This window comes from Trachemys scripta, chromosome 5, assembly GCF_013100865.1.
Source record: "Trachemys scripta elegans isolate TJP31775 chromosome 5, CAS_Tse_1.0, whole genome shotgun sequence".
In the NCBI taxonomy this organism is placed as follows: domain Eukaryota; kingdom Metazoa; phylum Chordata; order Testudines; family Emydidae; genus Trachemys; species Trachemys scripta.
Window position 1 is genome coordinate 120881548 of NC_048302.1, and position 25703 is coordinate 120907250.

A 25703-nucleotide genomic window follows, 5' to 3' on the forward strand; every position below is an offset into this window, starting at 1 on the left:
CCTTATCTACACACTAAATTGCACCAGTTAATCTAAAGGTGTGTTTTTAAATTGATTTAGTTAAACCAATACTGGTGTCAAGGACTGATGCTCTTTGGCAGACCCTTCTTTCCATATGGATTCTTTTCCTCCTTCCCTTCCTGCATCCTTGATATCCCTCTCACTCAGCCCACCCCAACAGGCAGCAATCAATTGTGCATTGCGCTACCACCTGCCGCTGTGCCTCTGATTCACTGCTCTGTCTCAGCTCCCTCTGACTGCAGGGACTAGACCCCCTGGATCTTGCTTAATCATCCTCTGCATGGTGCTTGCAGCTACCATTTCAAGGCAGATGAAACAATAATGTATACCGATAAAAGATAATGAATCAGTTCTTACCCAAAGCAGACAAAGTTTATAAAAAAAAATAAGTTCAGATCAATTGACTTTTAACAACTCTTGTTCTTGAGTTGGCAGCAACTACCAGTTCATGATTTTCTAACTGCTATCTTTAGCAGGTGGGACAATATGGGTGAACTAATATATTTTAACGAGGAGTCCTTGTGGCACCTTAGAGACTAACAAATTTATTTGGGCATAAGCTTTCGTGGGCAAGTGATGCTGCTTTTCCACAATTTCAGCCCGTGCACATCGGTGGAAGCACTGTAGGTAGAAGTTCAATCTGTTGTTTTGACCATCAGGAGGAGTTCACGTAGAATCTTTCTTCTTGTAGCATTGGTAGGAAGGTTTCTGTGGGTTAGTGTGCTGTTCAGTGGTGTGGTGGAAATATTCCTTGAGTCAGAGACAGTGAAAGTAGGATTCCAGGTCACCGCAGAACTACATCATGTTCATGGGGGTGGTGGGGCAGAAGGAGAGGCCCCAAGATAGGACAGACTCTTCTGCCGGGCTAAGAGTATAACTGGATAGATTAACAATATTATTGGGTGAGTTAAGGGTACCACTGTTGTGGCCTCCTGTGGCATGTAGGCGTTTAAATAGTTGTGTCCTTTTTCCTCTGTAAAGAAGCAAAGTGTGTGTTGTAAATGACTTGTTTAGTTTTTGTAAAGTCCAGCCACGAGCAGTTTGTGTGGAAGGTTGTTTTTTTATGAGAGTCTCCAGTTTTGAGAGCTCATTCTTGATCTTCTCCTTGACACCATCAAATTAGGCCTGAATAAAGACTGGGAGTGACTGGGTCACTACAAAAAGTAATTTTCCCTCTGTTGATACTCACACCTTCTTGTCAACCATTGGGAATGGGCCACCTCCACCCTGATTGAATTGGCCTCGTTAGCACTGATCCCCCCACTTGGTAAGGCAACTCCCATCTTTTCATGTGCTGTATATTTATACCTGCCTACTGTATTTTTCACTCCATGCATCCAATTAATTGGGTTATAGACCATGAAAGCTTATGCCCAAATAAATTTGTTAGTCTCTAAGGTGCCACAAAGACTCCTTGTTGTTTTTGCTGATACAGACTAACACAGTTACCCCTCTGAAACCTGTAACATATTTTATTGGACCAACTCCTGTTGGTGAGAGAGAGACAAGCTTGCCTCCCTCACCAACAGAAGTTAGTCCAGTAAAAGATATTACATCACTCTCCCCTCCCCTGGTCTTGCTAATATCCTGGGACCGACATGGCTTCAACATTACATACATCTTTAACAGATGGCTATTGTCCCTGCAGGCTTCCTGCTGGTAGTCCAATTACATACTGGCCATGAAGATTTCACACTCTATTAGGGAAAAATGGGTAATTAAGTAATCAAACACTATGAGTTGTCTAAAATATACAGAGAGTTGTGAAAGGTATAATTAGATATTTCTACTATAATGTACATTTTAGTAACCAGTGTGTTCTTGCCTGAGTCCTCAGGGACAGACAAAACAGGAGGAATCAGGGGTTTGTGTGTGAGTCTGTAGAGGCTCTTTATGTGCCATGCCAGAGAAGGCTTTGAATGCCACTCTTGGACACACATTCCAGAGTATGCCAAGCTCCAGCTCTGATTAGGAGATTGTTTGTGCCAAAGTTCACAAATCGGCCTTAACGATCCACGTCATAGGGTTGCACAGAGTGTAAGTGTGGGTAGAATCCAGCCCCATGAAACTATAGTGCATTTTTCATTCCTTAACAATGGGAACTTTTGTGTTTTGTTGACCAATTATTTAATGAGTCATGAGAAAAATTCCATTGCATTTCAGCCCTCCTTTTGGTCACTTGTAAGTAGGTAGCATCCTCATTAGTGAGTATTTGTGTCTTTGCTATTACAACACCTATCTTCTGATGTTATCAGTATCAAATCTGTAAGGGAAGTCACAGAGCTATCATTTTGGTAATGACCTTATTTTGCTTACTCATCTTGAAAAACACATTGCCTGGTACAAAGATAATTTCTTCACTGATAGCCTGTCCTCAAGTGCTCCAAGTTTCACTACTCAGAGAATCCAAGCCAGATTCATCCCTCGTGTAATTCCACTGAAACCAATGGAATTACACCAGGGATTAATCTTGCCCACTGTTATGCTTTAATATATTACTGAAGTAATAAAATAGTATGTGACCATGTAATTAAAGAGAGTATTTTAATGCATACAGGCCGGGGGAGGAGGGGTGAATTGAAGTTGGTTATGTACTTCACTTTGCAACCAGAACAATTTTAATGTAGTTTTTGTGTAGAGTATTTCCTAAGTTTTTAAAAAACCAAACTGAAAAAAACAAAATTCCATCACATGGAATCATACTGACACCCACTTGGGTCATCAGTAGGGTAGGAACCTTTATATACACAGCACAGACCTCAGCCATGTGAACTAACAAAGTAACTGATAATGGTAGCAGGTTGTCATGCTCCCTGTAGACCTGCAATGACTGCTTTTTATAATGGGGCGTGTTAGGCAATCTTAACTTAGGCATTATTACATGCATAACCCATAATACAGTAATAATAATTTAAAATACCTAGCCCTTTTCACCAGTAGATCTCAAAGCGCATTACAAACAAAGTCACTATTATTAGCAGTGGTCAAGGTTGAAGGGATTCGGAATGTGAGACAGAACAAAACAGATGCCTTGAAGGCTAAAAATAAACAAAACACTAAGTCAGTATGCATTTTTGTGCTGATCAGTTATTGCTGCACAGCACTATAGTCAGCAGAGTGCTAAAATGCCATAAAAATAAAGAGGTGTAAGGCTAATGGCACAATATATTTCAAAGTTATTTTCTTAATTTTTTACTCTCTTTTGTCCTTGTCTCTAACATACAAACCCTTCAATTTCCTCACACGCATATAAGAATAATACAGATTAATAAAAATAATAAGTCCCGATCCAGCAACCAATAGGCAAATCATCTTTTCTCATAAGAGGAATCCCACTGAGATTGCAGGATTGGAACCTATCCCTGTATAGGGCCTTAAAGAGCTCTTGTGTGTTCTCTTATCACATGCATAGATTCCATGTTTAGATTCCTAATGCATAGATTCCTAATTTTCCATTCAGACTGAAATGTGTCTAGTATCCCTAATTATTTTGCTTAAATCAAAATGCCCAGCCATATACTGGTATGGAGGGAGGGTTTTTCCTCTATTTTATCAGCATTTTCAAATATGGATCCCATCTTGTAATTCTTACTCACACAAGTAGAGCTTATTCAAGTAGTCCCCTAGACTTCAAAAAGATTACTGATATGAGTAAGGACTACTTGCATAATTAAGAGTCACACAATTGGGCCCATGATCTGGAGAAACATCTCCTTTTATCTTCATTAGATAAAGTAAATCTGTTTAAGTAATATACATGAAATATTAGTTTGCATCTCAACTGAAAGGCAAGATGAACTCAGGACAGGAGGATCTTAGCATGTTGTCTATAGGTCAGCATCCTCAAAGTGTGTCCCAGAATTCTGTCTGCCACCCTCATGCTGTTGCTACGGCTGCAAATCTGCCTTCTGTTGTTTTTGTCCCTGTTACTGGGGGACCAACTGATGCTTCTAAATCCTCTGCTGCAGGTGCATTCATATAATCTAGCATCACTCTGGAGACAAAAATGCTTCTCTGATGCAAGAGGAGAAAAGCGAGATAGTATAGTGATTACAGCCTGATAAGATACTTAGGTAGAAAAAAAAATGTGTACCAAAAGAAACAGTGTGGAAGGTTACCCTATACTACACCTTCCTTTATGGAATAGATATATTGTACACAAGGAAGGAGAAAATAAATGTGTGTGGATCAAAATAGTGTCAGTGACATTGGCACTCCAGCCATATAAGGTTAAGAGAATGGAATCATTGAGCGGTAACTAGTATGGATTAGAAAGCAGATGTTGTGCAAAGTAAAATATTATTGATATCCACATGAACTCCAGAAGTGTCCAAACCACTTGTTTTCGCCCAGGAATCTTTACAAAGAGGCCTGGGGGTTGGGAGAACTTTTTAAACAGAAGTGTCATTTGCCCATCAGATTTTGATAATCTTCCTAGCCACTTCTCCTCTATTCTTATCTCTAACAATTAATGAATGACATCATTACTGTCTGAACTGACTTTATGGAAACACTCCATGCCAAGGCCTTTTCAAGCACTACGCAGCCAGCCTAGCCTGCTCCCTTCTCTTATACTATATGACAACTATGCTCATTGGAAAGGCAATGAGTGTGCAGGGTAATAAGTATAAAGACTATGCAGATAAATCCCAGTTATCTGAAATTTGCCTTTCCCCTGAATCCAGATTTATTTATTAACTGAAATACCAATTGCTCAAAACCTCAGTGTTTTGGATGTCTCCTAAGACATCTAGACAATCAGAGCTTACCTGTGATACATCCATGTAGTATAATTTTTATTGCTTTACATGGAAAGAAATCATGAACATGTAGTATAAACTGAGCATGACTTTGGAAGTACAGCAGTTTTGTGCTAGCAGAACATTGATTTCCCATAATTTAACCAAAAGACATTCATATAGTCTTATTTAAATTAACTCAGAAGCTGAAAAGTTCAGAGTGTAAGTGAAGGAAGAACAGTACCCACAGTTTTTAAAATCACAGCAAAGAACTATAGACTCAAAAATAATTAATCAAACAATATGAAAACACGGTGTGATGTTAGTTTAAAATTTTTGCTAAAGTGAAATTACTTTCATTACCTTATGCATTTTAGCAATGTCCAGAGATTTGACAATTCTGCTGAATTGCTGAAGACCAAGCTCCTCCAGTTGAAAAGTGGCCAAATAGCAAATAACTATCAAAAGACACATATATTTAAAATACAATGGGCAATGTGCTACAGAAAGTATTTATATTTATTATACTTTTGGATTTTGACCATGGCTATGGCTGAAACCAAATCACACGACTCACTTTTGGCACTTTCATAATTAATAACTTTGAAATATTTTTTCACTTTTGTCTGTATCACTGGGCTATATAATGATTGCAATTAAAAAGACATCCCTGTTTATCTGATCACAGTAGACTCTCAGATACTATAGTTATTTCCTATTTTGTGCCAGATTCTCAGCTGGTGTAAATCAATATAGCTCCATTGGAATTACACAAGCTGAAGATCTGGTCTTTTAACTACAGAAAAATACAAAACAAACCCCAGTTATTTGAAGGCAGTGGGATAGCCTTCAGACAATTGAAAGTTTGCATATTTGGAAGATCAACTCCTGCAAAGTTTAGAAGCTCTGTAGGGCTAAAGCTAAACTCCTAAAGATGTTCTGTGCCTCGCAGGAACAGAACTCAAGGCAGGCCAAGGTGCTGGGGAGGAAAGGGACCAAATGGGTCCTGAGTACCACTGGTCAAAAATTTTCTGACAGAATGTTTTTCTGTTGGAAATGCTGTTTCTTTGGAACTGAAACTTTTTGTGGGAATGTGTTGCTTTCAATGAAGTTTTGCTCCTAAAAAAGGAAGAAAAGCATTTTGGTAAGCTCAAAACATTCCATTTAGACTTTTCAGAATGGGACATTTCAACTAACTTTTCATCTTGAAATTTATTCTTTTATGTAGAAATTTTTTTAAAAAGTTTAAATTTAAATGTAACATTTCAATTGATCTAAAACATTCCCCCCCGCCCCCCAAATATTGCTTCCTGTGAAATTGCAGTCCCCACACAGTTCTAGTCCTGAGCAAACAGGGGCCAATGAAGGAAAAGGTAGAGAAGTGTAGAGTTGTCCCTAAAACTGGCAGAAGCTTCTCTGGTGTTTCTCTGATCCGGTGAAGCTAAGGAACCCTTGTAGCACAGTGATAACCCTGAGGAACATACCAGGCTTTAGTTGATTTGCCTATAGTGCAGTATCTCAGATACCAGAGCATGGTAACTATTAGTACATCTTGACCAATGTGCTGGAGGCAACTCAGTGTATGGTAACAGAATTTCAATCCTCTGTTTCAGCATAGCAACGCAGTTAAGTGGTCTTAGTGGAATATAGATGTATCTTATAAGAGCATTATTAAATTCAAATCTGCTCACATATAGCAACAGCCATGATAAGCAGCTTTGATAATCCAAGTGTCAATGAAGCTTGGCCAGGAGCGTCACAAGCAGCTTAGAAAAATCTAAGCCAATGACCTTTAGTCTCTCAACTTGTTGATAAGGGAAAATATTCAGGGACACCCCCCCCCCCACTTCCCTCTGATTAATGGAGGTCTTTGACAGGACCAGTCCTGCCAATTCAAAAACAGCAATACTCAGCTTAATGGTAAAATTTATGTGCTTCAGACACTGAAAAACATAAGCCTTTTGTTTATGATGGAGAAGTGTGGATAATTAGGTATCATTCAAAATTTTCTTGGATGTACAATGAATCTGAATCATGATAGCTGAGGTTCACATTTAGCTATTCATTTCCTGAACTTGAAGGTTTTCATAAATTTGCTTAAGTTTCTGAGGCCCAGGATGGGTCTCAGACTGTCTCTCTTTTGGGCACTAGGAAATATTTGGAGTAAAATGCCTACCCTTGGTGCACTAGAGGAACCCCTTCTATAGCTCCCTTTGTGGAATGGAGCTTATTTCCTCCCATGGAAGTGTCTCATGAGAGGGAGATGGAAGTGAGAAGCCTTGGTATAAAATGTGATTGAGTAACTGCCTCTGATGGAATCTAGTACTCTGCAGTATAAAATGAACTTGCACCAGGCATCACAGAAGGTCAAGAGATGTGGTCCAAATTGCATAGATAGAAGTGTGTGGCTCTCAACTGTCTTGCCCACAATGTTGCATAGCCACCAGCAGCAGGACAATATGCAGTCTGTATCATGGACTTTTTGCAGGAGCAATCCTGGAAAAGGTAGAAGATTGGTATCTTCTCTGGGATTGAGTGCTCTGCTACTGCTGAACAGAAGGAGATTGCCTGTGGAACTGAAACATATAAGGAATTTTCTTTTCTGAAGTGATGAGGCCTGGAAAAGCCCTAGAGACTGGGCTTTAATGCTCTTGGTTTTAATTTCTGCAGAATCTTATCCATTTTATCACTAAAATGAGCTGAAGCCTCAAAGTGGAGTTCTTCTATCAGTTTTGGGGACTCTGCAGCAAGGCCTGATGACCTAACCCATTAATATCTCCTTAGAGCAATGCCAGTGGCCATAGCTTTGGTAATAGAGTCTGAAATGTCATAAACTGCCCTCAGCATGTCCTGGGTATGTCTATCTTCAGTGGCCAAACTTTGTCGCTTCCCTTGGTTCATCCAATAAGGAGTACTGAATAGTGTTAATGGAGTCCCATAACACATAGTTATATCTGAACACGAGAGTTGGCAGTTTGCCACTTGGCAACCCAGATGTGGAAAAGTAAACTTTTCTTCCAATGGCATCCAGTCTACATCCTTCTCTCTGTAAAGGGAGCAGTCACGGATGCTCTGTTACTTTTAGATAATTCCTGGGCTGTAGAGATCAGCATGGAATCAGCCAATTGATGTTGTAACAATAATTGGACCTCTGAAGGTATAGGATACATACAATCAGCCCTTTTTGATACTAGTGGTGAGGACATAGAAAAGAGCCAAATGTCTTCTGCTGGCTTGAATAGTCCTGGGAGATTAGGAAAAGTGACTTTGTCTTTTGTCTGCAATTCCATGATGTCAAAAAGGGTATCAGATGGTGCAGACCCCTCAGTCTGTAACTAAAGGGTATTAGTAATTCTCTCTGTCAGCTCCTGAAATTGCTTTTGTTCATCATGAGGAGAGACAAAGTCCCAATTTGATCCTCAGGGGACATACCATTGGTATAATACTTGATGACTGACTGCTCCACTTCCTCTGAAGAAGTCTCCTCACAGTCATCATACAGATGCCACTCTTTTTGGGGAGGCAATGTTGCCAGCGCCAACAGCGCTGGTTTTATCTGTGCTGATTGAACCATGTGTATCCTTGAAGGTGGTGGGGCCTGAGATAAGGTCCATACCAGGAAAGCTCTCAGTGCCAAAGAAGGTTCCTCTAGTGCTGGAAGAGGATCGGTGTTGATGTTCTTGATGCTGCTGAACTTGGTGCCGTAGTGGTTTCAGTAGCATAGAGTAAAGACTTAAACCCCTGAAGGTCAAGAAAACTGTGCACTGGGACACTACAAGAACTTCTCTTTGACTTAGGAGCCTAAGTCTCATTTTTAAAAGTGACTTAAACCATATTGTAGTCTAAGTCAGTTAAGCATTACAATGCTAAATGGAAAAATGCCTAGTAAATACCTTTCAAAATCTGGGCCTACCTAATAATAAAATAGGCTAACTAGCTCACAGAAAAGAGAGAATTCTGTTTAGCGGTCTGTGTCAGTGGTAAAGGAACTCAGGTGGTCATCCTAGCATGTGCGTGCTCCTGTAAGATCCCTCTCTCAGCAGACATGTCTTTGTTATACAATTCTGCAGTGCCATGATAGAAGTGCTAGACCCCGAAAGTGGGACAGCACAGAGGCTGTTGAAAAAAATGTTTAAGTGAAATCTGCACCACCTGGATACTTTATTTTCTTCTAGTGATGGACATGATCATGTATGTGAACTGTACCATCAGTCTAACTTTCAGCCAAATTCTGCAGACCTTACTCAGGCAAAACTCCCATCAGTGGGAGTTTGGACTGAGAAAGGATTTCAGGATTTGGCCTTTAGGTTGTAAGATCACTGGTCAATGACCAAGTCTTTATATTTTGTACAGCACTGAGCAAAATGATAATGCTTATCATATAATTTAATCATAACACTTGAACTGAAATAATGCATCTTTTTAATGTTCCATAGTTATACTACATTATGTAGCTTAAAAGAATACCTACCCACATAGAGATTGCGCTCAGAAAACAGGCAATGCTTCCCATCTCGAACAAAAAATGCATTGACTACTATGTCCAATAAAGGTTTATATTCAATACATCCAGCTAGAGTCTCCAACACAAATGCTCCATCTGTCACATTAAGGGTCTAGAAGGATACCCAAAAAACAAACAAACAAAAACAGTAGTGATGAATGAATTCAGGGAACAAACTATTACATCAAACAGCATTGACTGAGGTGGAGGAGGCATAATTATTTTAAAAATGCATACAACTAAGAAGTTAATGTCCTTTGTAAAGCAAAATTAAAAGAAAAAAATCTTTGATTTTCAGTTAATCTGCTGACATGAATTTATCAAAAAACCTCAAATGATGTGTGAAAGTCAACAGTTAATGCAAAGAAAATGTAAATGTAATGTAATGTATCATCCTTAAGCTATGATCAATGACTAACTCACCCAATAGAATGGGGAACCTCCAATGAGATTTTGCTCTTGCAGGGGGAAATTCATGTTACCTACATGATGCCAAGTAATGTGGCTGTATGCAGGTAAAGTGTGTGTAGTTTGGGGAGGTGAAATCAAGCCCAGAATTAGGGTAGGGGCCCTGGGAAGTACCCCTCTGAGGTTGCTACTTCAACCTATAGGATGGAGAAAGTGGCCACAGGCCATCCATACCATTCATTCTGCATGTGCAAGTCCCAGGATCCTTGTTAATGCAGATTCTGTGCATATTACTTCATTGGTCTCCATTGTCACTGTGATGTGACGCTCCATATTCTTTATAGAAATACGCTTATGATATGAATATGGCATAACTAAGATATATTTTATGCAAGATGGCTCACGTAAGATATCATTGGAAAGATTATGATTTACTGAATGTGATTATCCAATTTGTATGCATGTATCATTTCCGTATCTGGAGTTAGGAATATTGACTATGTTACAATTACAACTGTGGTTATGCTTGGAGAAACCCACCAGATAGTAAGCAATCAGCCTTAATGGACGATTAGGAAAAAGACAACAAGCCTTCGAAGATGTGGATCCCCCCCATCTTCCAGGAGTTCCTTCCTGTGGACATTGCAAATAAACCTGGTTTCATTGTTGTTTTGACACTGCAAGGTCATGTGATAATGTCACCTGGTAAAAAGTACTACCTTGGACACTGCTGGTACTTTTCCTCTGGAAACAAAGGTTTCCCGCCTTATGTAAATTCTATTTAAGGCTGGGGAGTAAGGCAAACTGGACTCCATTGCCTTCCTGCCCAAGAAGAAAGACAGCTGAAAGTACCTGAAGAGACAAAGGAACTGAGCTGAGGGAAAGGCAAGGGCTGAGTCTAGTTTATAAAGAGAAATAACTGGAACTCTAAGCTACAGAAACTCTGCAACTTGCCTGAAACAACAGTTAGGGTGAGAAATTACATTTTGTAACCTGTTTCTTGAGTGTATTAAGCCTAGCTTGCGTGTTTTGTTTTATTTGTTCAGTAATCTGCTTTGTTCTGTTTGCTATCCCTTATCACTTAAAATACATCTTTTATAGTTAATAAACTTGGTTTTAGTTTATTTCAAAACCCAGTTTGTGCAATTCATATGGGGGGGAGGGGGCAAAAAGCTGTGCATATCTCACTCCACATTGCAGGAGAGGGTAAATTTTTATGAGCTTGCGCTGTGCAGATCTTTCTATACAGCACAAGACAATATTATTTTAGGTTTACTCCCCAAAGGGAGTGTGCACTTGAGTGTTGAGAAATTTCCTAGCTGAATCTTCCCATAGAGAGCTGCTTGCAGACTCTGGGTGATTCCACAGCTGGTGTGTCCCTACCTGTGTGTGTGTGCTGCCAGAGGCCGGAAAGCCTGATTCAGCAAAACAGGGAGAGGGAGCCCAGGCTAGTGAAGCAGGCAGGCTCAGTGAAACCCCAGTACATCAGGTGGCATCCCAGATGGGGGATCCAACCCATCACAGTCACCTGCCTGGAAACCCTTTGTGCAATATACAGAAGGTTCAGAGGCTCCCATGCATGGACACTCTACCTGTGTCCTCCAATCACAACCCCACTGCAAGGTTTAAGTGGCATGGAGGGATCTGTGGTGGTGAATTGCATAGATGAATCTCATGCTGAACAACCTTTCAAATGCATTTTATTATATTGAAAATATTTCCATTCTAAACCACCTTTAGAATATTGTAATAGTCTGATGCCCAGTACAATTTTCTATTAAACAAATTACATGGAGGGCAATTGATTTGGGGAAGAGGGCCAGGGAAATAATGCTTCCTTGATTTAGAGATGCTAGCAAGAAGCAAACAAAGCTAAATGCATCTTCTGAAAAGATATAGTCCAGATTTTGATTTCTCCTTCTCAGTGGTAATGGTCCTTGTTTATGGAGAAAATTGGTCATTTTTAAGTGTCAATATGACTCTGTTGGTACAAAATAATGTGTGCAAGTCCAATTATTATTAGGACATGGGCTCATACCCAGAGCTGGGACTACGAATCATTAGGAGCTATTGGAACTGTGGTGGCAGACTGCCTTTCAATGAGATGTTAAATCAAGGCTTCTGCTGCCTGTTTTTCAAAGATGTGTTTGTAGAAGTTAAAGATCTCATGGTACCTTTTAAAAAGAGAAAGGGATAATCTTATTGAGAGAGGGCCAATGTGCTCTCGCTCTCTCTCAATAAGCATGTTCTAATGTCTAAGGCTCTATGAGCTATTCTGCAAAATGGCTTTTCTGTCAGTTCTTCACTTGTAAGCAGCATTGTCAATGCCTGCCCTGAGGGGTGGGAACAGGGGAATTGCTATGCTGCATTAGACTAGTGGTCCACCTCATCCAGTACTCTGTCTCTGACAGCAGAGTGAAGGTGTGACTCCTATTCTTCTGCAGTGACTACCATTCAGTTTAAGAGTGGCATTATTGGGCTTTGGAAAAGAGCCATACCAAACACCTCCTGAAATATAATTATGCTCATCACAACACAGGGCCTTGAAAGTGAGGACAAATAAATGGTAGGGCTTTAAAGTATAGTTCTAATCTGAAAAGTCAGTTTATAAAAATGGAGTTGTGAAGTTCCAGGTTTATTTTCTTTTACTGTCTTTCAGATTAAATATATTCAGTGAACACATAAAAAATGGGTTTTTTTACCTGCCATCCCTGCAAACTCAGCCTAGGTTCTGAGAGTGAAGCTGGGTACTTTTCTTCTTGTGGATCATCACTAATAAAAATTCTGGAGGCCAATTTATAAAGTCAGTTATACTCCTGCAGTCTCATTACCCTCACTGAGGTTGCACAAGTGCAACTAATTAGCTCTGGGGTTGGAATTTAGCAAATAGTCTGTCAGTTGTACACAAGTAGAAATAGAGTCCTGCTCAGTTCTTCTCAGCTTTATTGACTTTGCAGGGCTAATAGGAGTTAAAAAAATAGTAAAAATTTATTTTTGTCAATGAAGTCAGCAAATATGATTCTAAATACACATTGGAAAAATATCTGTTGGGTAAGAAGGTGCATAGTAGAACCACACTTGAAATTTGCTGCATGACCATAGGGATCATGTAACTTTAAAAAGTCCTGCCAGCAGCTAAGGGCTGGAGTCAGCATAAGTGGGACCTCAGCTGCACCCTTAATCAAGGCTCTGCACAAAGAGTAGCTAAAAGAGGAGAGAAGGGCAGAGGACACACTTGGGAAAGAAGGAACCAACAGGGGAAAGATGGCAATGAGGGGGCATACAAAAGTCAGGGGAGAAAAGACTAGAGAAGTGGAAGGAAAATAAAAAAATGAAAATATGAGGAAATTAATATTAGTATTGTGGGTTCCATCCTGCAAGGTGCTGAGACCTCCTGTAAAGTACTTAGCACCCTCAACTTCTACTGCAAGTTTTGTTCAGCTACTGGTCTTTAACTTAATCGTTTAATAGGATTGATAGGAAAAACTCAGAAATCTAACCTCCTCACTGAAGATCTGTAAAGCCGTTTAGCCCCAGATCATACTCCATCATTTGAAAGAGTGTATTTGAAGGGAATTCTCCCTAAGAGGCAAAAATGAAATTAACACCCTCAGGAGAAAAAATAAGAGGACATCAGTAACGCTCCAATAATAAGCACTCTCCAGTCTCCCCCAATCCTCATGAGCAAAAAATACTGGAATCTCCATTTGTCTAAAATCATGGCATTCAATTTATTAGTGCATGAAACGCTCTGAGATGCCCCGAGTACAAAAGGTATAATTTTACTCTATTTACTTTTGAAGGAGGAAGAGCAGTAGGAAGAATGATGAAACAGGAAGAGATCCACAAACAGCATAAGACAGAAGTGCCTATAGTGTTACTTGGAGAGTTACATATAAAATCTGGCACATACAGAACACTAGGGAATGATCAAATGCTGTGCTCTGACCAGGAGTTATTCTATAGTGTACATGTTCAATCACCTGCCTCCATTTACTGTACTTCTTCTGTTGCCCTGAATTAACAGGGGCAGAGACAGAAGATAGTCCCAGTACAGAAATTGCCTTCTATGACGAGATAACTGGCTCTGTGGATGAGGGGAAAGCAGTGGACGTGTTATTCCTTGACTTTAGCAAAGCTTTTGATACGGTCTCCCACAGTATTCTTGCCGGCAAGTTAAAGAATATGGACTGAATGAATGGACTATAAGGTGGATAGAAATCTAGCTAGATTGTCGGGCTCAATGGGTAGTGATCAATGGCTTCATGTCTAGTTGGCAGCTGGTATCGAGCAGAGTGCCCCAAGAGTCAGTCCTGGAGCCAGTTTTGTTCAGTATCTTCATTAATGATCTGGAGGATGGTGTGGACTGCACCCTCAGCAAGTTTGAAGATGACACTAAACTGGAAGGAGTGGTAGATACGCTGGAGGGCATGGATAGGATACAGAGGGATCTAGATAAATTAGAGGATTGGGGCAAAAGAAATTTGATGAGGTTCAACAAGGACAAGTGCAGAGTCCTGCACTTAGGAGGGAAGAATCTCATGCATTGCTACAGACTAGGGACCGAATGGCTAGGCAGCAGTTCTGCAGAAAAGGACCTAAGGGTTACAGTGGACGAGAAGCTGGATATGAGTCGACAGTATGCCCTTGTTGCCAAGAAGGCTAACAGCATTTGGGGCTGTACAAGTAGGGGCATTGCCAGCAGATCGAGGGACGTGATCATTCCCCTCTATTCAACATTGGTGAGGCCTCATCTGGAGTACTGTGCCCAATTTTGGGCCCCACACTACAAGGATGTGGAAAAATTGGAAAGAGTCCAGTGGAGGGCAACAAAAATGATTAGGTGGCTGGAGCACATGACTTATGAGGAGAGGCTGAGGGAACTGGGATTGTTTAGTCTGCAGAAGAGAAGAATAAGGGGGGATTTGATAGCTGCTTTCAACTACCTGAAAGGGGGTTCCAAAGAGGATGGATCTAGACTGTTCTCAGTGGTAGCAGATGACAGAACAAGGAGTAGTGGTCTCAAGTTGCAGTGGGAGAGGTTTAGGTTGGATATTAGGAAAAACTTTTTCACTAGGAGGGTGGTGAAGCACTGGAATGGGTTATCTAGGGAGGTGGTGGAATCTTCTTCCTTAGAGGTTTTTAAGGTCAGACTTGACAAAGCCCTGGCTGGGATGATTTAGTTGGGGATTGGTCCTGCTTTGAGCAGGGGGTTGGACTAGATGACCTCCTGAGGTCCCTTCCAACCCTGATATTCTATGATTCTACAGAAAGAGAAATGATGCACCTATTTGCATCATAACAATGGGCAAAAAAGCAAAAAATCAGTACATGGCTTGAGGCTAAGCAATGTGTTGACAAGAGGAGCAGTTTGGGGTCAACTGTGCCTCAGAACTTTAATGTCTAAAGACTATATGGGCCACATACCAAAAATGTCCTCTCTCCTGGACAGAAAATCTACCAAGTTGTTTTTTAATTTAATAGGGTACTTACTATGTGTTTGATGTCTGGATAAAGCCAAGAGTCAGAACTGGGTTACCTGAAATGAGGCAAGGCCAGGTCCAAGACAAAAGCAGGGCTGGGAACAACCAGGCACAGGAGCTATTGTAGCCATAGGCAAATGCTTGAAACAGACACTAAACTGTTGCTGGGCTGAATAGCAGGTCTGAGTACTCTTCCAGCCAATCAGGCAGCCTACTACAGGCCAGCTGCAGGCATTAGGTCACCCGGAGACAGGCTCTGCTGCAGCTTTTACTTCCAGACGGCCTCTGCTGGAGGATTTGATTCCTGTGTCTATCTGAGATTGGAGCTCTGATTAGAGCTAGTTGGCTGAGGGTCCCTCTAGATAAGGTCCCTCTAGATGTTTGCCTGGGGAAATTTCCGTAGAAACTGTAATTGATTATATCTAGTTTCTCAATTGCAATCAATTTTGTTACTGAAGCTGGCAACTTACGTCCTACTGGATTCTCAATTGCCTTTGAATATCCAGACAGCAGAAGTAACCAAAAGATTTCCCCTCCCCTTTGATTAGTAGGAGGCTAACTATTCCTTTTGGATATGGATCGACCACATACATCCACAGCTTTGCCTCTTCCAGATTGCATGTTTGACAACGATGTGCTTTACTTGAAACTACACTTTAAGACCACTTGGAACCTTCAGCAAGTGCATAATATGGTTTCCTATTTAATTACAAGTGTTTCGTTCAAGAAGCTTTTTACCCCTGAGCTCCGCAGATTGCATTGGCTTCTAAATTGTTTATGGGTACAATTTAGGCTGTTGGTTTTGAGATATAAAGCTCATTATGGTTTGGGTCCTCTGTATATTAGATGCCACCTCTCTCTTCTGATTGCAACTGGGCAGTTGAGATTAGTTAGTACATGGAAGCTGTCTAGCCCCAGGTCTGTATTGCTGAGCCTGGGGGGAAGGTATTCTCAGTGGAGGGCACTGGAACTCACCTCACCCCTTTGTTCTGACAGAGCCTGTGTCTGTTGACCTTCTCCAGGACAGGTCACCCATTCATTTAGTCACTGTTCATACTCAGTTACTTTTTTTTCATACCTCAATTTGTGAGGTGTGGAATGACTGTGGCAGCCCTCGTGGCAGAGCAGTCAATGTACGGTAGATGGCCTATTGGATGTTCTGAGATTTGTGTTTGATAATCTAGCATTACTACACTGTGCATTGGCTACATTGAGAATAAATGAAATAGTTACATACATTCAGGATGTCATTATCATCAGAAACATTTGAAAGTCTCTCCATTTTGGCCTTGAATTTTGAAAGTTCAGTATTGGCTAATTCTCAAGTGTTTAATACCTTGCAAGTGACCAGTTCCTAAAGGCATGGAGAGTTCTGTGCTGGAAAGAAGATGAAGCAGGTTGACTCTTGCTTGAAATATGTAGTCACTGGCATTACCTCCTTCTGTGTAGGAATCCCCCACCTCTCCTAGCCTGCCTTCCTAATGCACCCATTCCCACTATTGATTCCTGACTTTTTGCTCTACTAGGAACCAGCAGAGGAGAACTGGGATCGAGCAGGCTGGGGCAGGGGGGAATGAGCACAATACTTTCAACATGGGAGGGTAGGAGAAGTAGTGTTACGTAAGATAGATAGGTAATGGGGTGGAGCTTTGCCAATGAGGGGGGAAGGAGATGGAAAGGGCTAGCAACGTGTCTTCTTCAAGAGATTAATAAGGGGGAAAAGGATGGGAAAGAGGAGGAAAAGAGGGTTTATCTTTGGGTGGAGAGAGAGGAAGAGAAGGGCCAACTTTTATCCCCTGGCTGGAAATCCTTAGTCTAAGTTTAAACTAACATTCAAGAGGGGAGATAATATTTTACATACAGATAAAGCTGTTTTTACCTCCTGAGATTTGAATAGTAGTTTACACTGAACTCAGCTACTTCTAGTCAGAATACACTCACTTTACATGTGATCTGATTAGTTTATATTACTTCAGGCTTTAATGTTACTCCTCTCTAAGGGCCTAATCAAAAGTCCATTGAAGTTATAGGAAAGATTTACACTACTGTATTTATTATTAAATCAATGTGGATGATGTGCTCTGCACTATACAAGCATCATTGAAGATGGGTTTTATTCAGGGAGCTCACAATCTACATGTAAAAATCGGTCACAAATGATACACAGACATGTATAATTAAGGTTTTGTAACACCTATCACAGGAATCATACATCAAGTGATTTTCATGTTTAAAAATAAATCTGTGATTTTTGACATTTTTGGATTTTGCTCAGAGTGAGTGGGTGGCTCTGACATACATAACTGAACCAGAATAATGGAGAACCTTGAACCCTCTTGCCAAATTAAAGCATGTACTGCAGGAGAGGCCAATAGACAGGCTGAACTCAATAGCAACATTGTGGGGACAAAGGACTAGACCAGTGAACTTCCAATGAGAGCAGTGAGCTTTTTAATTATGCTGGATTTACAAAAGTCAAAACTATGGGTCTGATCCTGCAACCCTAATTTAGGCAAGTAATTCTATTATTGTAAAGGGGCAATTCACATGGGTAGCTGCATGAGGGTTTGCCAGATTGAGTGCTATATTAAAATGTCATCTGTTACTACAGCAAAAGCTAATGGTTCTAATAGTTTCAACAGGAAAATGAGGATTATTTTGGGTCCACAACAGTACCTGTGCCACTTCACATTGTTATTATGTTTTCATGACATTAGCCCTATTCATAATGACCAGAATATAACTTTTCCTAAAAACACTCTGGATAAGACAGAGCTATTTTTGACAGATTGTCTTTGCTAGACTTCATGGAATAAGTGTTTGAATGAAGAGAGGGAGGTTAGTTAGGACACCTGGGCAAAATGTGGAATGAAGAAGCCATAAAGAAGGATATCAGAGAATTGTTTAGGAAGGCGTATTAGAAGGAGTATTAGTATTGACAGGAGAATAGTACAAAATGTCAGCAGGGATGTAGCCTTGAAGGTGAGTACCAGATATTAAACTGCTTTATACTTATTATCTAAAAGAATCAAGATGAATTTTCAGAAAATTCATCTTGAAGTGTTAACTGGGCTAATCAGACTGAATGCACTTTGATGTCAAAGAGGTCACACCACATAAACACAAGCCTTTGCTTGCAGTTAGCATCTGGTTTTATGAACTTTGATGCCCACAGTCTGAGTGTCCAAGATCAAAGTTTAAAAAAATTAACAGCTTGTCTGCTGTGACTATAAACTGTATATTGTACTATTTAACCTATGTTCTCACTGAAAATATTCCTGCCAATTTAATTAAGTTAATTTAAAATATAATAAATCTTTAGGTTGCAACTAATTTAATTATAACAAATCAAAATGTAGCTTTCTTCTTAAGAGTTGATTGTCTGATAATTCAAAGGGACCTGTGATGGGATATCTATCCCACACAGATGGTGAAAGGGTTAATGTGGCCTGGAGAGGCTAGTTAATCCATCTGGTTGCACCTGGTGGGTGGGCCAGGCTTAATAAAAGATGAAGCCCAGGTGGAAAGGAGATGGGTGGTTTGTATAAAGAGAGGAAGACTAGAGTAAAAGGGAGGCTGTAAGGGACAAACTCTGCTAGTTCCCTTTCAGTAGTAAAGAGTAGAACCTGGAGAGACCCAGAAAAGCTACCAGGGTGGAGCAACTTCTGGTGGTGAGCCCTGACAAAATGGTAGGACCTGGATCTCCAGAGAAGAAACTCAGGAGGATGTTTAACTGAAGAGGGGCTTCAGGAGTGATTTTACACCCTTAGAGAGGCCCTGATGGAAGAGGGCAGCAGAGGTGAAGGAGACTCCTGCAGTGGGGCTAAGAGATTGCCCATTGACAGGCAGATGGCCTTGAGAGGAAGACAGATGTGGAGGATCCAGAATAAAGCCTAGAATCCAGGGAGGTAACTCTTGCGATAACTCTTCCTCCTCTTCAGAGGAATGGAGAGTTAGGAAGGACCCAGGATGGATTAAAGTTTAAGCCTGAGGGAGGGGGCAGAAGTTGCTTTCATTGTGTTTTGGTTTTCAGTTGGGTTAAAAGATTCCAGGTAGAATCCCTGGGGCCCTTCTCTGACAGAGGCATGGAAGGAAGAGGAGCCCTAGAGCGTGGAACATGGTGTATCGATGACCAGTGTTGTGTGGGACACTGTTCGTTTGAGATGTTGGTACCCCACAAGGGGAGAGACTTTGAAGTGACCTGTTTGGAGGGTCAAACCATGAGATGAGGTGAACCACTGTGGGATTGCAGCAAGGAGAGAGCTGCTACACCACACCCTGCCAGGAGGAGGTGCTCTAGCAGTGAGTTCACCCTTCTACAGTACCAATGCATGAAAAAAATCCCTTTTAGAACATGACATACACAGCATAGGGATGTTAACTATTCAGCAAAAGAGATCTAGTGTGGTTAAGATGCTGAATCAATTATAGACTAATTTTGATCACTGATTTCTAAACATGTCAAACAATGTTTATCTGCTGCTATCCACAAATAGAAATCCTTAACCACATTTCATTTAGAATGATCATAACACAAGGAGTAGGAGTTTTCTCTTATTTATAAAAAAAAAAAAAAAAGTGTCCACAAGGCTGGCATATCTTCACTGCAATTGTGTCCCTTTGAATTTTACTCATATTCTTTTCTTGCCACTTTACTCTCCTTCATTTTTAACATGTATTTGTCTGACCGCCTCTTCTTTTCCTCCAATTCACTACACAATCCCTTCTTACTATCTAACTTGAAAATGTAGTAAACAAGAGGTCTCCCCAGGGCTGACCCGATGCTACTGGTGGATTGGTCGGTGGAGATACAACCTGGCTTGCTCAAAGGAACTCCCTGACTCTCTCCCTGAAGACCAAACTCAACCTTCCCTTCAGAGCATATTCACAATCATCATCTCTGTGAGTAAGAATCCTGAATTAAAATCTAAAACCTTGGCCTGTCTTTCTGACATTTTGTGGATGCCTAACGGTCAGCTTAAGTTCAACATGGCTAAAATAATACTCGTAATCTTCCCTGACCAACCCCTTCCTGCTACCTACTCTCGTGATCACTGTGGTCACCACCACCACCCTGCCAGTCACTCAGGGCTGTATGGTGTCATCTTTGGCTCTCACTTCCCTCAGTTCCTCACATCCAACCTACGTCTAAACTTTGTTGATTTGTTTCTGAAAAACATCTCTAAGTTCACATAGCTAAAAGTCTCATCCAGATTCCCATCCTATTGTGTCTTGATTACTGAAACATCCTCTTCTCTGGTCTGGATAAAAGTAGGGTTGCCAGCTTTCTAATTGTAGAAAACCAAACACCCCTGCCCACCCTTTCTCTGAGGCCCTACCCCATGCTCACTTCACCCTCTTCCTTCCCCGTCGCTCGCTTTCCCCCACACTTGCTCATTTTCACCGGGCTGGGGCAGGAGGTTGGGGTGTGAGAGGGGATGAGGGCTCCAGCTGGGGGTATGGGCTCTGGGGTGGGGCCAGGGATGAGGGGTTTGGAGTGCAGGAGGGGGCTCAGGGCTGGGGCAGGGAGTTAGGTGGGGATGTGGGCTCCGGGAGAGAGTTTGGGTGCGGGAGGGGATTCTGTCCTGGGGTTGGGGCGTAGAAGGGGGTTCGTGGTGTGGGTTCCAGATGGCACTGACCTCAGGCAGCTCCCAGGAAGCGGCCGGCATGTCCCTCCAGTTCCTAGGTGGCCAGCAGGCCTTGCATCAAACTACTTATCCTTACTTTCAAGACCCTTCATGACGTATCCCTACCCTACTTATCTCTTATTCACTATTGATGTGTTGACTCCCATGTCCATCTGGTCAATGATTCCAACTTCCATTCTCCACTGGTTACATTTGCTCATATCATCTTTGTGCTTTCTCCCATGCTGCCCCTCGTGATTGTGAGGAGGAGCTTTCTGCAAACATCCACAATGCTACTTCATTATTCTCCTTCACATCTCTCCTTCAAACTCTTATTTGCTGTCATGTGTACAAAAAACTTGACAATAGTTAGGTTGCTGGAGTGCAGTGACCACTGTGTATCATGGGGATGACTGTCTGTTTCTTCAAACTCCCCAATTTGTCTGTATTCATCTGCTGTTTCTTGTCTTCTATTTAGACTGCAAACTCTGTGGGGCAGAGTCCATCTTTGTTTATTTATACAGCGTCCGGCACCAGGGGGTCCTGGCCCATGACTAGGGGTCCTAGGTGACACAGTAATGCAAATAATAAATAACTCCGAAGAGAGATTTTTTTTCCAGATGTGACTGCAAGGCTCTGCTGATGCATTATCAAAGCAAACTGTGTAAATGAGACCTATCCCAGAATGTACTGTAGATGGCAACAAATCTAATCAAAAGTACACTGCTGGAGCTACCTTTATTCTTTGCATCTCAGGGCACCTTGCAAGATAATAAAATGAAATTTAAATAGCAACTCACAATTATGACTAACCCAGTCAGATGATATTTGGATTGATAGTGTTTTATAGTTAGTTTGTAAATACAGGGCCAAATTCTGCTCTTAGACACACCAATATATATCCAGAATAACTCCACTCCCTCCATGACTAAAGAACATTGTATCAATACAAACATCCACAGATACCAGGAAATTAATAACACAGCTTAAATAAGGACTGCTGGAGATCAAGCAGAAAAAGAATTTACTATCAGAAGTGTAAAGTATTGACTTGCAAGAAGAATCTATTTATAATGAAAGACTTTGTACAATACCAATTTGGAATTTAACTGATAGTAAAGCACAAAATATTTTAATTCTGACTTTCAAGAATTTCTGTGATACTGATAAAATATAAATGACAGGTGACAAAAGAGTGGAGAGAAATCATATGTGCAGGTGCTAAAGTCTATTCCCCCCACCCCCCCAGATAACAGCCCATTATGCAAAATAAGAGGAAAGAATAAATCACAATCAAGAAAGCTTTCCTTGAAGAATCAGTAATAACTGCATGGTTTCTATAGTGACTTTTATAAAAAAGTTGTATATAAAAAGGGATCTTATTTTCAGGGATAAAATGACAGCAAAAATACTCGGGGGAGGGAGAGTAAAGAAACAGAAATAGGAGAATTTAGACAGTGCACGTATCATAGGGACTTTTGCCATATCCTTAGATTCAGCTGTCCTCCCTGTTCCTCCTTTTTAAAAAGGATGTGTCAGGAAGGTTGATTTCATTGTCCATAATGGAAGCAGGTGCTTCTTTTGTCTTTCCCACTCCCACTCTAGAGTGGGAGGTACAATCTAACTGTTCAATAAATGTGAAGAGAAATACAGAGGTGTTGACATAACACTTTCCCTCCTTTCCTCCAACCTTCTGCCAAGATTGTGAATGAACAATTTAAACTTCCTTATTCTTTGCTGTATGAAGAGCAGATGAAGTTTCCTATCAAAATTATTTTGAGTCAATATAGTTCAGGTGTGAAATAAATGCAATAAAAAGTGTTCATTATATAATTTTCATGCCAAAATCTGCTCTGTTACACTGGTACAATTCAACTTCAGCGACTTAAAAGGGACTGCCCACGTGTAAATAAAAGCATTGTGTGGCCCATGATATCTACTGCCAAGACTACTAAAATGTGGTTGCCTTGGTGCAATAACGCATCCGAGCATTGTAATGGAGATTTCAGCTCCAGATGCCGTGAAAGAACTAAGAAAACAGTAATAGGAAACAAGACCATTTTTAAAAAAGTGTTGATGGTAAACAAAACATTACCATTTAAACAAAACACAAACAGGGTTAACTTTGAACCTTAGCCTGAAGTCCTTGGGCTTGATTTCCACTGCTTAGCACTCAGTGTAGCTATTTACACCTGTACAAAGAGGGTTTAAAAGACTATTCAGTTAAAATGGTAGCATTTTATACCTGCTTTGTACAGACGGAAATGACTACATAAGGCGCAAGGCTGTGGAGAATCAGCCCCATGTGCTGATCCCAGTTGGAGTACTGACCAGTTAAGGACTGCAATGTTGGGGCATTGCTAGGGTGACCGTACATTCTGGTTCTGGACCATAAATACGACTTTTTGCATTGTTCCGGTTGGTTTACTTAAACTATATTGGCCAGAAGCATGTCTAGCTTCTCTCAAACCTCTCTTCTTTCCTTTCCATTGAGGTCAGACACACCACCCTCCCTATCTCTAAGCTCCTTTTACTTCCTCTTTGATTCTGTGGCCCTTCTTTGAGGGTGCACTGTCTGCAGGATATAGACAATCTGAGGCAGAATTAAAAAAAATAAAATAGCAGGAGGCTGCCTGGCAAGTGCCACATTGGGCCCAACATAGAGACAGCTTCTGGGCTAGACTTCAGTAGAAATGAAAAGGGGAAGCAGTACTGGAATGAGAGCCAGGGACCAGCGAAAGGAGGTTGAATGAAAGTAAATAGGATGATGGTAATATGCACCCATCAATTGCATGTCCTCACCCCAACCAATCCCATGTCACTTACTCCTTTCCATCTAACTACAGTATCTTCTAAGGAGGTGAAGTTACCCATTACTGGAGTATCTGAGCACCTCACAACACTCCTGTAAGGTAGGGAAGTGCAACTTATTCCCATTTTACAGACTGGGAACTGAGGACAGCGGCTAAGTAACTTACCCAAGGTCACACACAGTCTGTAGAGGATCATGGACTTGAATCTACATCTCCTGAGTGCTAGTACCCTGGACCATCATTCCTCTCTTCCTCTAGTCCCCAGTGACAAACACTGTCTGTTATCAATCTCTCTCCCATCCTTGCTCACACAAACAATCCCCCTTTTCACCCACCCTTTCAGCCACAAAAGCCTAACCCATCACCCCCAACTACCAAAACCATTTCCAGTACCTGCCAGCACTGAACCTCCAGGTCAAGGTGTCTCATCCAAATCCTCTCACACCAGTTCCCTGACTCCTGGTGACAACTATAAGAAAGTGGCCCTAGTTTGGGGTTTGAAAATCTGGTCACCCTAGATATAGGTTAACATGATAAAACACATAGGCAAATTCAGTGTAATTCAAAATATTACATTAGAGAAAGAATATCTTTATATTTAAAAAGCTCCCACTAAAACTGTGAAATCCACCTAGGATAAACTGGCACTTAATGTACCTGTAAAACCTTAGCTGACTCATCCAAGAGATGCTCTGTGCTCTCATTTTCAGGATTAAATTTGTTAAGCTGCTGGACCACTATTTCAATATATTTTTCAGGGCCGGCCATCTTCACCGTGCAGAGTCCTATAAATAAAGTAAATCATTAAATTTTCATGGCTCCTTCAATTGCAGCATAATGTATGTTGATAGGCTTGCAGAGACACATGTACTGCAGTACTGTAAATGGGAACATTCAGGTCAAGCCTTCAAAATCCCAGTTGCCCAACCAGAAGGGCTAAGAGAAGGAATGAGCAGACGCTATAAACATCAATAAAGTAAATGACAAATGATGAGGCCTCTTTTATTCTGACAATATCTCTTTAATGATCATTAGGATAACATTTTCAACTAATTTCAGTACCAGGTTATTGGGTGAAGTATATCTAAAACTTATTTTGGAGAGAAACAGTAACTCTAGCATGCATACTTTATGGGCCAATTTCTGCCCTAATTTAACCCACAGAACTTTCCTATTGAGACGTAACTGAAGATAAAACTTTAGTCTTAAATCCAGTCTTAGGGAAACAAGTCAAGATTGCACATTACCCCCTTACTCTGTTCCCTTTCCCTCCTGTCGCTTTGTCTGCTGACATCCCTCATTGTGCTATGTATTACTCATATAAGCAACAATTTGTGGAACTGGCTCCCTAGATTTAAAAGAAGTCTCTGTCCTGAGAACATTTTTCTGTACATCACCATGCCTGTTTACATTGCCAGGTAAACATAAATAATAATGTTCGGTGAGTAAAGTCATTATCTTAGTCCAGCCATGCGAACCAAAATTATCACCAATTTAATTTTTTCATAGTGAAAATAAAATGTTAAACCCTCCAAAATCTTGTATTTAACATGTTATCATACACTTTTGTTAAAAAAGAATGCTTGATCAAGATTCTAAAAGGCTGTTAGAATACTTCCTAATACAAAGTTTCTGTACCTTGCCTCCCAGCACTACTGCGTTTCACTCAAATTGCCATAACATGTTTAAATACTAACTTCAAACTGTTGAAAGGAAAATGAGTTTGTGTGATTATGTTTAATATGGGCATATAACTAATGGATCTGATCAAAACACAACTGCTAACTAGTAAAATTTCTGAGCAGTTTTATTATTATATAAATGTTATAAAGCTACATCGTGTCTTTAAGGGACAGCCTAGGCGTGAGTGGTGCCACAGAATCATACTGCCACAGAAAAAGCATTCTGCTTCAGGGAAAACACCGCCCAGAACCATCCAATGTGCAAGAGGAGAACATTCGCTTCTATATCCTTTTATGGGGTATAGTTTACTCCACCCAAGAATGCCAAAATTCTTTCAGGCTCTAAAGATTTAGATAAGGGTGCATGGTGGGATAAGTATCTCTGTGGTTATTCAGACTGCCCTAAGGCTTCCAATCCAACTCTCA

General features: G+C 40.8%; 1 protein-coding gene across 1 annotated transcript in view; it reads right to left on the reverse strand.

Annotated features, from left to right (window-relative positions):
- CFAP99 (cilia and flagella associated protein 99) overlaps positions 1-25703 on the reverse strand; it is a 96098-nt gene that overhangs the window by 67207 nt on the left and 3188 nt on the right. Inside the window, exons 2-4 of the mRNA XM_034772812.1 lie at positions 24253-24380; positions 9232-9376; positions 5124-5218 (exon numbers count right to left, since the gene is read on the reverse strand). Of these exons, the coding sequence (XP_034628703.1) occupies positions 5124-5218; positions 9232-9376; positions 24253-24363 (351 nt within the window). The 5' untranslated portion in view covers positions 24364-24380. The remainder of the gene's footprint in view (positions 1-5123; positions 5219-9231; positions 9377-24252; positions 24381-25703) is intronic.